This window comes from Hippocampus zosterae, chromosome 20 (genome assembly GCF_025434085.1).
Source record: "Hippocampus zosterae strain Florida chromosome 20, ASM2543408v3, whole genome shotgun sequence".
NCBI classification, from domain to species: Eukaryota; Metazoa; Chordata; class Actinopteri; order Syngnathiformes; family Syngnathidae; genus Hippocampus; species Hippocampus zosterae.
Genome location: NC_067470.1, coordinates 9608174 through 9621362, shown reverse-complemented (window position 1 = coordinate 9621362; position 13189 = coordinate 9608174). Strand labels below are relative to the sequence as shown.

General features: G+C 45.3%; 1 protein-coding gene and 1 long non-coding RNA gene across 2 annotated transcripts in view; one reads left to right on the top strand and one right to left on the bottom strand.

The window, feature by feature from the left end:
• dlgap1b (discs, large (Drosophila) homolog-associated protein 1b) overlaps positions 1-13189 on the top strand; it is a 90997-nt gene that overhangs the window by 51602 nt on the left and 26206 nt on the right. The window contains exons 5-8 of the mRNA XM_052054085.1: positions 19-1074; positions 4568-4782; positions 5777-5954; positions 8446-8719. Coding sequence (XP_051910045.1) covers positions 25-1074; positions 4568-4782; positions 5777-5954; positions 8446-8719 — 1717 coding nt within the window. The 5' untranslated portion in view covers positions 19-24. The remainder of the gene's footprint in view (positions 1-18; positions 1075-4567; positions 4783-5776; positions 5955-8445; positions 8720-13189) is intronic.
• On the bottom strand, positions 888-2492 carry LOC127593003 (uncharacterized). Its single transcript, XR_007960289.1, has 3 exons — positions 2264-2492; positions 1099-1261; positions 888-1020 (listed from the first exon to the last, which is right to left on the bottom strand). It is a non-coding gene; the product is annotated as an uncharacterized LOC127593003 (long non-coding RNA).

Here is a 13189-nt window from a genome sequence, read left to right as displayed (position 1 = left end):
TCCTGGCGTTTGCCCCAGCTTACCATGACGATGAAAAGCTTGTCCAGCAGCCACGGCCACCATCACGCCGTCGCCTGTGACCCTTCCTACGACTCGGGGACGCTCGGTCATTCGGATCGGCAGCCCTGCTTCCTGAAGCCGGCGGAGGCTCACCCCGCCCAGCGTCCGTGCTACACCCAGCGCAGCTCCTTTCAGTCAGAATGCAGCGCCTACCCCGATCTGGCCAGCTGCACCTTCCCTCGCAGACATTACAGCTCCCATCACGAGCTGAAGGAGTGCGGGGCTCTGGTGCCGTATACGGGGCCAACAGGAACGCTTAAAGGAAGCGGCGGCAAAAATAACAACAACCGGGTTCCGTGTAACCTGCTGGAACAGTTGGACCACCAGGCCCCGGTGCGGCGAGAAGGCTACCATACGCTGCAGTACAAGCGCACGGCAGTGGAACACCAACGCAGTGACAGCCCAGGACGAATCCGCCACCTTGTTCACTCCGTCCAGAAGCTTTTCACCAAGTCCCACTCCCTTGAGGGACCCTCCGGATCCGGTACCACCGGGAGGATGAACGGCAGCAAATCCAACCCCGACGACCCTCCGTCTTCGTCGGGAACCCTGAAACACAACAAGCGCAGCAAAAACAAAGACAGATCCAAGTCGGAGCCCAAGATGCGTAGCGCCATATCCGGTTACTGGAGCTCGGATGACACCCTGGACCGGGAGATGTGCCTGCACCACCAACGCAGCGCGGGCCAACCTTTGGGCGTTATGACCATGGGGCGCCACCCGGAGAAGTCGCAGTCGCAGTACTTCATGGAGTCCTACAACACCATCAGCGCCCACTCCCTGAAGACATCTCGCAGCAACAACGACGTGAAGTGCTCGTCATGCTCCGGCGGCGGCGGTGGCGGTGCTCTCCCGCTGATGGGCGCACTGGACAGCCAGTTGCAGCTCAAGAAGAGCTCGTGGTCTTCGACTCTGACGGTGAGCCGAGCACGAGAGGTCTACCAGAAGGCCTCCGTCAACCTAGAAAAAGCACTAGTGAAAGGCGAGCAGGGACGCACCTGCCACTTCCTGCAGGTAGGACAGTTACGGCAGCCCCACCTCTCGCATGTCACGCTTTCTTACATCCTCAACGGCCACCCCCTCAGTCAGTCGTGTTTTGCTTTCATCTTCATCGTGACACTCAAGTTTTGCTTTCTGCATCATGATATCCTCATCAAACGGCATGCGCATTTGTGACGTACTCGTTTGTGGTTGTATCCTTCTGCGTGGAACTAGGCATATCCAGGGGGTCCTCAGTTTTTGACGGTACAGTAAGCCCCCGCCTTTAGCTCAGGATACGGAGCAGAACCTGCTGCGAATAGTGGGGGAAAAAAAAGCAAGTCATCGATTCCTACCCACCCCTCCCCATAAATATTCCACAAACTGATCCCAAACTGATCTGTGACTCACAGATACATATACCGTAATTTCCGGACTATAGTGCGCACCTGATTATAAACCGCACCCAAAACATTTTTCAAGGGGGAAAAAAAATTGTACACACATAAGCCGCACCCTTATATAAGCCGCAGGTGCCCACATAGGAACAGGAGATATTTACACGGGTCAAATGCGACCTCTCATGGCCGGTTGTTTTCAGTGTGACATGATCGGGTCTTCCTCGACACGTATTAATCAACTTGTCTCACTCTTACCTTTCATGCTCGAGCGCTCCCTGGAGGCCATTAGAAAACTCTTCATATAAGCCTCTTCATTAAATAAGCCTCAGAGTTTCAGAGCGTGTGACAAATGTCATCTTATTGTTCGGAAATGATGGTAACCATACAAGACAAGCCACCGTACTCATTATTTTCCTATTGATTTTGCTACCATAGGCGTATACAAATTCTTGTGACGTTGCCACTGTTAGACCCAGGACCACCTGGACCGGACAATAGTTTTTGAGCCTTCCAATGTACATACCATGGCTGTTTGTCGAGAGATGATGAGCTTGGCTTTATGGCGCATTCAGATGAAACTCGGGCCCGGGCTAGATTGAAACTGGACTGTTCAAGAGAGATTACTTTTGCTCTCAAGTGGCACAATTGAGCCAAAAAAACATTCCGATCACAATCAAGCTTCTTCCAAGTGAGGATCAAAATCTGATATATGATGATGATGCTTGTGGTGTTACTTTCATGATCCATTAGCCGTCCAACCAATGAAATGTACATTGAAGTACTTGGGACCTGCCCTGTAAATCCAGAACGGGGGGATTGTTGACTCTTCACCAAAGTCGGGATTTTTATCCTGTCAAAAAAAGGTCACAACCTTAGCCAACATTTCCAACGACGTATTATTATTTTTTGCAAAGCAAACCTTTATGGGTGTTTTTCAAAGCCTTCAGCCGCTTTCGGGTTTTACATCGATAAACACGCAAACATGTACTAAGATCAAGCCACGTTATCTCAGATCTTTGCTGGCGAAGATGAAAGTCTGACTGGTGGCGTACAGTTCCTCATATCGGAGTGAGCTGTACATGAAAGCCCCCCGGTGAGACAAGCAGGCAAGCGGAAGGCGGGTGAGCTGTCGAAGGAAGAGCAAATCGGGGCCACCGAGGAAGAAGTTGGAAAACACAAGCATAAAAAAAATCACGCAAAAAGTTCTGCGCGGTGACACATTTTAAGAGCTCGGGGGGATAACGGCGTCGGGAGTTTAGGGAACAAATGTCACTGTAGCAACTCTTTGGCCCAAAGAAAAATCGATGAGGAAAGTCCTTTATTTTTCGGAGTCTCACGCCAAGATGTTGTCGGCTGCGTTTGGATGATGGCCAAACTCAAGTCGCAGGAGGACACGTCTGAGTTGATGATTTTCAAGCGTGACCTTATTTAGCTAATGGTAAAACGGACACGGTCTTTTTTCCAATACAGTGGTACCTCTACTTATGAAATTAAGTGGTTCTGGAAGAAATTTCTTAAGGAGAAAATCTCGCGTTTTCCATGTAAATGCCTTGATTCGTTCCAAGACCCCCAAAAATTCAAACATAAATGTTTCCTAAAGCATAAAAATGCATCAAAATATATAATAAATACATGTTACAATTAGATTATCACACAATAAATTACTTTAAGTTGTGCGTAATGTAAAAATCAAAGAAAAAAAAGAATAAAAATGATGGTCATTTAACTTTTAAATTACCACGATCGCTCGGCTGGTGAACACTTTTTCTGGGTGATTTACGTAAAACAATCGGAACACCTCATGGCCCAATTGGCAAATGACAAGGACGCTGCATAGGCATATCTATATCTACACGCATAGACACATGCGGTAGAGGTCCCTCTTAGCCAATGGGATGCCAGGATGATGCTCGGTAATAGCCAATGGCAGAGCAGCTATCGGTATGTTGCGTTCAGGAAACTTGGAGCTGCGAGTCGCGGCCCATACTCTATTTTTAACTTTCGTATCTTGAAATTGATTTCATTACAAGAGGCAATATTTTCCTTTCGAAGTGTTTCGTAACTTGAAAATTTCGTATGAAGAGACGTTCGTAAGTAGAGGTACCCCACTGTATGTTAGCTGATGTCAATGTCAGCCCGGTTGCCTCGCAAAGATCCGTTCTTTTGGAAGTGGCTCAGGACTAATGCATTTCATTGTCTTTAGAGCTGCTGTGGTAAGAGTAGCTCACATTGCAGATGCATTTTCTTTTTTATGGGGGGGGGGGGTGTCTGAACAAGCCCATTCTTTGTGCTCCGCTTTCCTTCTTTCAAATGGGGCCCTGAGGTTTACCTTCGTTGCCCTGTGCGAACAGTCAGTGGAGCGGAAGACAGCGGGCAGGGGGCGATCAATAATTTAAGTGCATTCAGAGGACAACCATAAAAAAAAGTCTTAACACTATTGGAAAAATACTGAAATATATGTACCTCCAGGCGGCCCGGTAGTCCAGTGGTTAGCACGTCGGCTTCACAGTGCAGAGGTACCGGGTTCGAATCCGGCTCCGGCCTCCCTGTGTGGAGTTTGCATGTTCTCCCCGGGCCTGCGTGGGTTTTCTCCGGGTGCTCCGGTTTCCTCCCACATTCCAAAAACATGCGTGGCAGGCTGATTGATCACTCTAAATTGACCCTAGGTGTGAGTGTGAGCATGGTTGGTTTTTCGTCTCTGTGTGCCCTGCGATTGGCTGGCAACCGATTCAGGGTGTCCCCTGCCTACTGCCCGGAGACAGCTGGGATAGGCTCCAGCACCCCCCGCGACCCTTGTGAGGATCAAGCGGTTCGGAAGATGAATGAATGAATATGTACCTCTGTTTTCAAACTGTGACTTTTGAAGGACTAGTTGGTCAGAGTTAGGCGCGGTGTTTGAATCAGATACCCAAAAATGTCAAAAACACCCTTTAGCGTTAACTCATTCAGTTTCAGCCAATTATGGACCAAGTCTGAAAAGACGTTTAAAAACGTCTTTGGGAGTGACTGAGACAAGAGCGTCTTATTATGCCCAAAAACTTGCATGAAAGTGAACTTTGCTCACCTATGACTGCCAATGTTAAAACCAGCCTAATTCAATCTGACAGCTCAATCCCTCCGTTGCGCAGGTACCTCAGGATGACTGGGGTGCTTTCTCGCCACTGGCAAAGGATGACGAGATCCCCTGCCGGAGAATGCGAAGCGGCAGCTACATCAAAGCCATGGCCGAAGATGACAGCGGCGATTCGGACTGCAGTCCCAAACCTTCGCCCAAGGTGCAGGCGCGACGGGCTAGTTACCTGAAAGCCACGCAACCGTCGCTCACCGAGATGACCACGCTCAAGTAAGCTGAAATTGGGAACAGGGTTGCTTGGGTCAAGAACAAAATTGAGCTTGTGACGGGATTCCATCAACACAGCAGGACTGATTCCTGATTGGCTGAGCGTCAATTAATGTCACTTGTTCGAGCGCCATTCAGGTCTCCTCACTGGACATCATTGGGCCGGCATATACGTAATCAGCCCCACGGGGGAAATCGAAACCACGTGTGGCGAAAGATCACAGTGCTGTTAGATTCTTCTTTGACCTGATTTTGGCTCGCTGCCCATTCACAGTAACGCCGGGGGTGCCTTGATGATGATGAGGATTTGAAGCTTCGTGTTTTCTTATGTCTGGAGTGGTCTCAGTCATGCACCGCCTCGTTGCTGTCATCAATCAAGACAGGAGAGAGGAGGGAAGAAAATGGGCAATTGTGGAGAGCAAAATGGCAAATGTCGCACTGGGAAAATGTTTCGCTCAGAAACTTGATGTAATGGAAAAAAACTCAAATCCGCCCACACGAATTTGTTAAAAACAAATGTCAGGCCTAACTCAACACAATGTGTATTCCCCAGTATAGTCCAAGTGCTGATTGAGGCCGTTTTCGTAAAACATGGCTGGTGCAGTTGACAAATGTTTAATCGTGCCACAGTTTGTTCACTAAATTTGAGTTCGTCGTCAGCCGGCGTCACGGAACATATTGTGCCGGAACACAAGAGGGCCACGTGTCATGCGCCTCTTGCGCGCGAGCGCTCTCGCTGTGAAGTCTTTCTGAAAAAAAAAGGTGCTCCAAGGACGCTCCGTGTAAGCCATTGTGAGTGTTCCTCAACAGCTCCGGGCGATGCGATAACCGGAGAGTGTTTCCCGAAAACGTTGTGGATTGATGTGTATCGTTCTGTACAAACACATCCACCCAGCTTTACCCCCACCACCCCCAACCCCCTACCCCCGCCCTTCCCTGCTTCTTACGGCTTCATATCACATTATTTCTCACCCTTCTCCCTGCCTTGCCGCTTCAGGATTTCCACGGAGCACTCGCCCAAGCTGCAGATCAGGAGTCACAGCTATCTGCGGGCGGTCAGCGAGGTTTCTATCAATAGGAGCTTGGACAGCTTGGACCCGGCGGGGCTGCTGGCCTCTCCCAAGTTCCGCTCGCGAAACGAAAGCTACATGCGAGCCATGAGCACGATCAGCCAGGTGCGTCACACACGCATTCCTCTGACCCCATTTGGTTTCTCAAAGTGGGGTCATCCAACCCCTCGGGGTCCGCAAAAGAATTTGCAATGAATGATCCGATCCTTTTAAAAGTGCTTCGCATCACATATGGCGGCAATAAAGCAAACGTACAATGACAAAAAACAAGCATACCGCTCTACCTTTGCTTTGGGCCAACTGAAACCTCTGACATGAGTCTAATGTATCATGGCATAAATCTACAATGTTGCAAAAATAAATGTTTATTTTTGAAAATAACACCAAAAAAACCCAACTGATACTTAGGATGCTACAAGAGAGCAGCAAATCTAATTTGGTCGAAATGAAGCTCCACGACTGATGTCAACATAGTTCCTTGGTACCAAGATGGCCGCAAAACACTACTTTTGTCTGAATGGAGCTTCTCAGATCACGTCAACATAATTCCTTACTTCCTAGATGCCAACAGATGACAGAAGATCAATACTTTTGTCTAAGTGAAACTCCTCAGCTTGCCTCAACATAGTTCTTTTGCTCAAAGGTACGACAAAATGGTGTGCTAAGCACTACATTTATCCAAACAACGCTTTGCAAGTCATTTCAATATTGTCTCTTGGCACCACGTTGCCACAAGATGATGACAAAGCACCTTTGTCTACATGAAGCTCCTCAACTTATGTCAAGATAGTGCCTTGGCGGAATTGCACTAGTTTTGTCTAAATTGGAGCACATAGGCTCTCTTCGATGTAGTTCCTAGGCAAGATGCCTCAAGATGATGGTCATGTGCTACTTTGGTCTCAATGAAGCTCTTCAGGTTACTTCAACATAGTTCCTTGGAGGCACGCTGCCACAAGATGGCCTGAGCACAAAATCGTTGTTCTTGTAAACATTATGAGAGAAGTACAACTTCATTCTCATAACGGACAACGTTATTTTTATTCCTATGGTGTTAAGGGGCTACACATGGTAGGCGCTAAGATTATGAGGGGCTCCTTGGAAAATTTCTCCCTGGACCCAAAAGAGAATTGCTGTCCTATACTATATCCTGTAAGGTGTTGCTGTGGCGGCAAAGTGGGGCGGGAATCCTACCCGCAAGCTTTCCTGAGGCTTGAATTCACATTCAGGTCATCTTGCGACAAAGTTTGAACAGGAACGAAGCCTTCCATCTCCCAATTGGATCCTGTGTGGGCGTGTGCGTGCCTGCGTGCGAGCGTGCTTGTGTCCGTGTGCTGCTCTACTGGAGCTTGGGAAAGCTAATGACACAAGAAGATGCGCAGAAGACCCCAATTTTACCCCTACACACTCATTTTCTTTGGAATTTGGCTTGTTCAACATACAAAGATGCGTTACTTTTTTTTTTTTTAAACATGCATACTTGTGGGTGCTATGAATAATTCAGGATGGAAGTGAATCCAAATTGTGAATCTGCTAGGCCTTGATTACAATCAAAGACAAGGCAATGTAAGGCTGAAATTGAGTCTTTTTAAGTATACAAAAGTTTAATTCGGTAAGAAAGAGTTGATTTTGACTTGTGTGGTTTTAAGCTACTGAAAGTGTCATATATATCAAAGGCGGGCAAAAAAAGCCAATACGGTGTTGCATTGTTTGTTGCCAAGGCACTTTCAGCCATTTATTGAGCAGGAAAGTCAGTCAAACATGCAAATACAAAATGGCAACACTCGCAGGAGCATGGAGCAAACGCTCATCGAGAGTCTCTGTTGCGAAATGCATGCTATTGTTCACATCACTAATTACGTTTCCGTGCACCAAGCGCCATCGAGCCTCGAATCAGAAAGCGAAGCATGGAGAGTCTCTGTCACAAAAATGCACACATTTCCCAGCGTACGCTCCTGTAAGTTCTCAGCTTTGGATTCTTGAGACAGAAAAAAAGGCAAATGCGCATCATTGTTGATGGTTCCACCATGTTTGTAGCTTGTTAAAGTTTGGGATTTTTTTTCATTGTAGTGATGTTATATGACTCGTTTTAACTACTTTTTCATTTTGGAGTAATTTTCATTTTAGTGTAGTTTGTATTACTTTTCAGTTAGCTATTGTCATTATTTTTTTTCCAGTAGCAAAAATATTTTTGCTTTTCATTACCTTGGTTGGTTCACAAGCACGAAGGTCACTTTGAACCATGTCGCTCGGTGTGGCGCGGACCTCGGGCAAATATGCAAATTTTCTAGCAATTATTCAACTTATCATAATTAAACCAGTAAAGTAGCACGTTCTGCACCTGCAATATCGAGTGCAAGCTTAGATTTTGATTTTCTGTATGCAGTGAACCTGGTAAATATAACCTTTTATTAACTAGATTACCGGCCCAGGTCTTCCATAGCAATATCGACTTTATTATTGTTTGAGTATGCGGAAGATTTAATCAAGACTTGGGGCACAAACGTGTCGTGTTGTTGTGTCATTGTTTCTTTATTACTTTTCAATTTTTGTCATGAACATGCTCCCATCAATGTCTTTTTTTTTTTTTTGATGATAGGTGAGCGAGGTCGAGGTGAACGGGCAGATTGAAGCGGTGTGCGAGTCGGTCTTCAGCGAGATGGAGTCGCAGGCGGTGGATGCGCTGGATCTGCCCATGACCGGCTGCTTCCGCGTGCGCAGCCACAGCTACGTGCGCGCCATCGAAAAGGGATGCTCGCAGGAGGAAGAGGAGGAAGCGACGGGGCGCGCGGCGGCGGGAGGCGGGGCCAGCAGGAAGCCTGGATCGCCCCCACGTAGCGCCACGACTGTCAGAACCATCCAGAGCAGCACAGGTTGGTCTGCGACTTTCTCGAGGGAGCAATGTAGAATCCGTGACGAATTCAGCATTCGTGCATGCGCGTGGACGTTCCGTGTACGTTGTCAAATGGTGTACGCGACAAATTTCAGTGCATGGTCAGATGCCCTTAAATCAGGGGTTTGGAAAACTTTTGAGGGGTTTCTCAAGGGACCCTCATGCTCCAAATGGCAATGAAATGCTTTAACTCATTCACTCCCAAAGACGTTTTTAAACGTCTTTTCAGACTTGGTCCAGAATTGGCTGGCACTGAATGAGTTGAAGTAGCCCTTTTTTTTTTTTAAATAGAAATAGAGAAAATACTATTTAAAAAGTCAAACCCTAATTCTTGTAAGATGCTGCCTTTTATTGAGAGAAAATACTTCTTTATTTCCAGTAATCGAGCTCTGCTGCGAATAGCGAAATCCGTCATTGATGTCTTTCTGAACTAACTTTTTACTTCCCATATTAAAATAAAATTCAAACACGACAAAATATATTATAGCCCTGATTTGAGAACCAACCAATTTTATCTGCGACACGCCAATGATCAAGAACCAAAACTGCGACTCAATACTAGCGGGCTGTGTGCTTACATCACGTCGTCACACGCCACGCACGTCGTCGCCATGCTTCTGCTACACTGTCATAGCCTCCAGTCGTTTTTTTTTTTTTTACTTCAAGCCATGCAGCAATTTCAATGAAGAAAAAAAAACCGCATCCCTTCATTACCTGAACCGCTTAAGCTCACCTGCGACACGATCCCAATTTTTCTGAAGTACACGACGCGCTAAGTACAAAGCTGTTTCCTTCCGCTCAGTGCATACGAGCCTTGTTCAAGACTCTAGTGGTCTTATTTTAGGCCTCTTGCGTCTCCTCCGGTCTGCCGTGGTGCATGCATGCAGTATTGATGCCAAGTGAGGCCGGCGTCCCGCTCGCTGTCAGATGAGTCACGGGGGGGCGGCATTTCTTTTCTTCATCTTGTTGTCAGTTTTAGTCTCCCAACTTTGACAATGCAAAGTGGAAGTGGATCACTTTTTAAAAGCGAATATGGCCCCTGATGAGCGGAAAAAGGGCAACCCCCCACTCCTATGGGCTATGGTAACGACTCAATTACACCACCGCCGCCACGTGTTCACTCGGTTGTTGGTTATTGATCTCTGGGACGCCTTCCCCCGAGGAAGGAAGCAGCTAATGAAGACCATCCATCAGCATTTGAACTCTCCGCTCGTTTTCTAGCCTTCCTCCGGTTTCCCGCTTCTGCCCTTCCCGTGACTCACTCGGCTAAATCTCATAAAAGCCCCCGACTTGACATTGACTTGAACTCCCGAGTCTTGATAAATCTTGACTGTTTCCGTTTGACAATCTGTTTTTGGGAGGAAGTGCGGCATTTGTTTTGTTTGGAAAAGACCGAGATGATGTTCCAACAGTGACGCCGACAGCTGTCCCGATGCGTTTGTCCATATGGCGCGTGCTCGTACGCCACGCAGTCAATTGACGTTCGAAGAGCAGCGATCAAAATCTGCTTTGTTTCATTACAGCAGGCATTGAAAAGGTCATCGATATTAACTCTTAAGGTAGCTGCTGCTTGCACATGGCCAAACCCGGAAACGTTGATGTAATCTTTTCCCACATGTGCATGAGTAGGATATGCATAAAATATTATGCATAAGAATGTATGATAAGTGGAGGCTGTGTCCCCACCCCCCCAACCCTGAGAAAGCTTGAATCTTATATTCAGGAACATCATGCAATATACATACACAGGAAAGGTATTCATGAGCACACACGCGTGTGTGTATGAGAGTGCGTGAGCACACTGTTTATCCTTTCCTTGCATTGCGCAATAAATGAAATGTAAGGGGGAAAAAAATGCAAATAGGTTATCCAACAGAAATGAAAATCAACAGTCCCAATGAGAAATTGAAGAATAAAACACATCTGTTATCAATTAAAACAATACAAATTGAAATTATATATGAAGTTATCATTTTATGATGTTAAATTAACATTGTATTGTAAAATGTAAATAAAACTGACGAGGACAAATTGCTGAAAGTTACGGTCAATTAAATATTATATTTTAAATGCAACTCTTTATTTTACATCTCATAGTACCTCTGAAGGCCTAACGGAAATGTTAAGAAAGATAAAAAAATAAAAGTATTTCGATTTATATTTTCTGCCTTTAAGAGCTGTTTACAAGAATGCATACCGCACATTCTAATGCAACCAGGAATAATTCATTCTATACACAAATATGTACAGTATGTCGAGTTAAACTTTCTACTCACAAATTAAACTTTAATGCAAGTGTGACCACAACGACAACCAAAACACATCTCAGTCAACGTTTTGTTCATTTCATGGAATTCGTCATCAATGCGTGACCTTGCTTGTGATGAGGTTTTCACCGTAAATTGAACAACAGCGCCCCTCACAGGGCTACAGTTGTAGAACACAATAAATTCGAGTTTATTTTTTTCCCCCCGATTGCGCTCTTGATGTCTTCGGGAAGTTCCATCAATGGTCAAACTTGGGGTTTTTTTTCTTGATAATTTTATTTTAGAATGTTAGGATTTTATCTTGACTATTTTGTATATTACGAATTATATTCCTGCAATTTGAATAGTGGTTATTTTGAATGATCCCCCCCCCCGTCTCGAAAAGATGGATCTTTTTCGTAGTTATCTTCAATTGGCTTTCGGGCTATGTATGAGGGACTTATAAAACATTATCCCTGGATTTAAAAGCTTGAAAATGCCTAATTTAGGTTGTCCGCGTCGTACAAAGTGTGGTCGAATGTGTCATACGGCACCGTGCCAAAATGCTTTCATGGTGGAAGGTTGAGGGGCGTGTTGTGGGTTGGGGGGGGTTCCGCGTCCCGACACATGAGCCCACAACCCCGTCAGTCTCCAAGACTTGTTCTTCCTCGTTTTCCGCTGGTGACAGTGGCACCGTGAAGCCACCATGGCGTTCTTCCATTGTTTCTACGGCGTGTGTGACGACTGGTTTCGCTATTGTAAGTAAAAACAAAAAAAAAACAAAAAGGATAATCTAACCCGAACGAGTCGCTTTGTTTTGGTTGTTTGTGTGGCTGGCTGCCGGCTGGGTGGCGCTTGTAGAGACCAAACCAGGAAATGGAATGATACGGATTTCAAAGTAAAGGTATTGTCATTTGGACGTGACCGCTCGCGAGTCTTTTTTAAATTAAATAATTTACAATTTTAATTGAACTCTTTGTCTAAAATTAATGACGACTCGTTAAACGGTGCAGTGAACTATGTGGCACGTTTCAAAGAGCCCTGATGTAGTCGTTAAAACCTAGATTTTATTTTGAAAATAAAGATAGACGTGTCATTGTTATGCTTGTAATTTAACGCATGTGGTCAACGCAGAGCCCATCCCTGTTGTATTGTGCTTTTTCATCCTCAAATTGGACATGGTGGCTTATTAAACGATTTAAAATATGACAAACCATTGCTACAACGTAAATGCCGGGTATTCATATTACTAAACAAACTCAGTTAAGTCTTCCATTCATTGTATCTAAATAGAACAAACAAAGCAATACAACAAAGTCACTATTGGTTTAACACTAATGTCTATTAATAGCAAATTTCCTTGCCCAAAATCCATAGATTAACCTACTTGTACTTGGTGCGTGATAGCTGGGAATTGTTGAGCAGCTTCCCAGCCGCCTGCTATTTTCGTGTGCGCGTGTTCTCTGTGCCAGCGAGTGTGGCTGTGCGTCACACACTTTGGGCACCACATTACAAAATGCCCACTGACCTGACTCAGTTGGGTTCTTCTCATATTTTGGACTTTTTAACTTTATTTCTAGAGTCACTAAATTAACAGGGTTTCAGCAGGTCATTCAAAACTATTCAAAGTCATTAAATGGATTTTGCAGAAAATAAGGCCAATTAAAAACTATATTGGAAGGCTGCTGGTTAGCAGTTAGCACCAAGTTAGGTTACTTCAGCTCTCAAACGTTGGTGTCACTGTAATACAATTTAAAAATCATAAATATGATGAAAAAATATATTTGTGGAGTTTTGGGACTAGTTTTAAGTGATCACAATTACATTTCATTTAAGTTACATTGAAAAAATGGCATTAAATTACATTTGCTGTTACCTGCGGCCCGCAGAAAGTCTGAAAACGTCGTCTAAAAACAATGTTATATTTTTAAGTCCCCCCCCCCCCCCCCCAACCCTTCTGTTTCAAATATTTAATTGCGTGAATGTGACTCGTAATCCTTCAAACAGGTGAATTTGACCTCACGAATGAGAGGAGGTTAATTTTGTCGCCACTGGGAGGAGCCAAAACACTTACAGGTTTCTATCCAGTTACAGTTACAGGTTTTATCCCAGTCATTGAAACACGCCACAAGTCTCGTCTTGCAAGACTTGACTCAAGTCAAGACTTTGGTGTCATGCCGTTGACAGACACAAGTAGAGCAAAT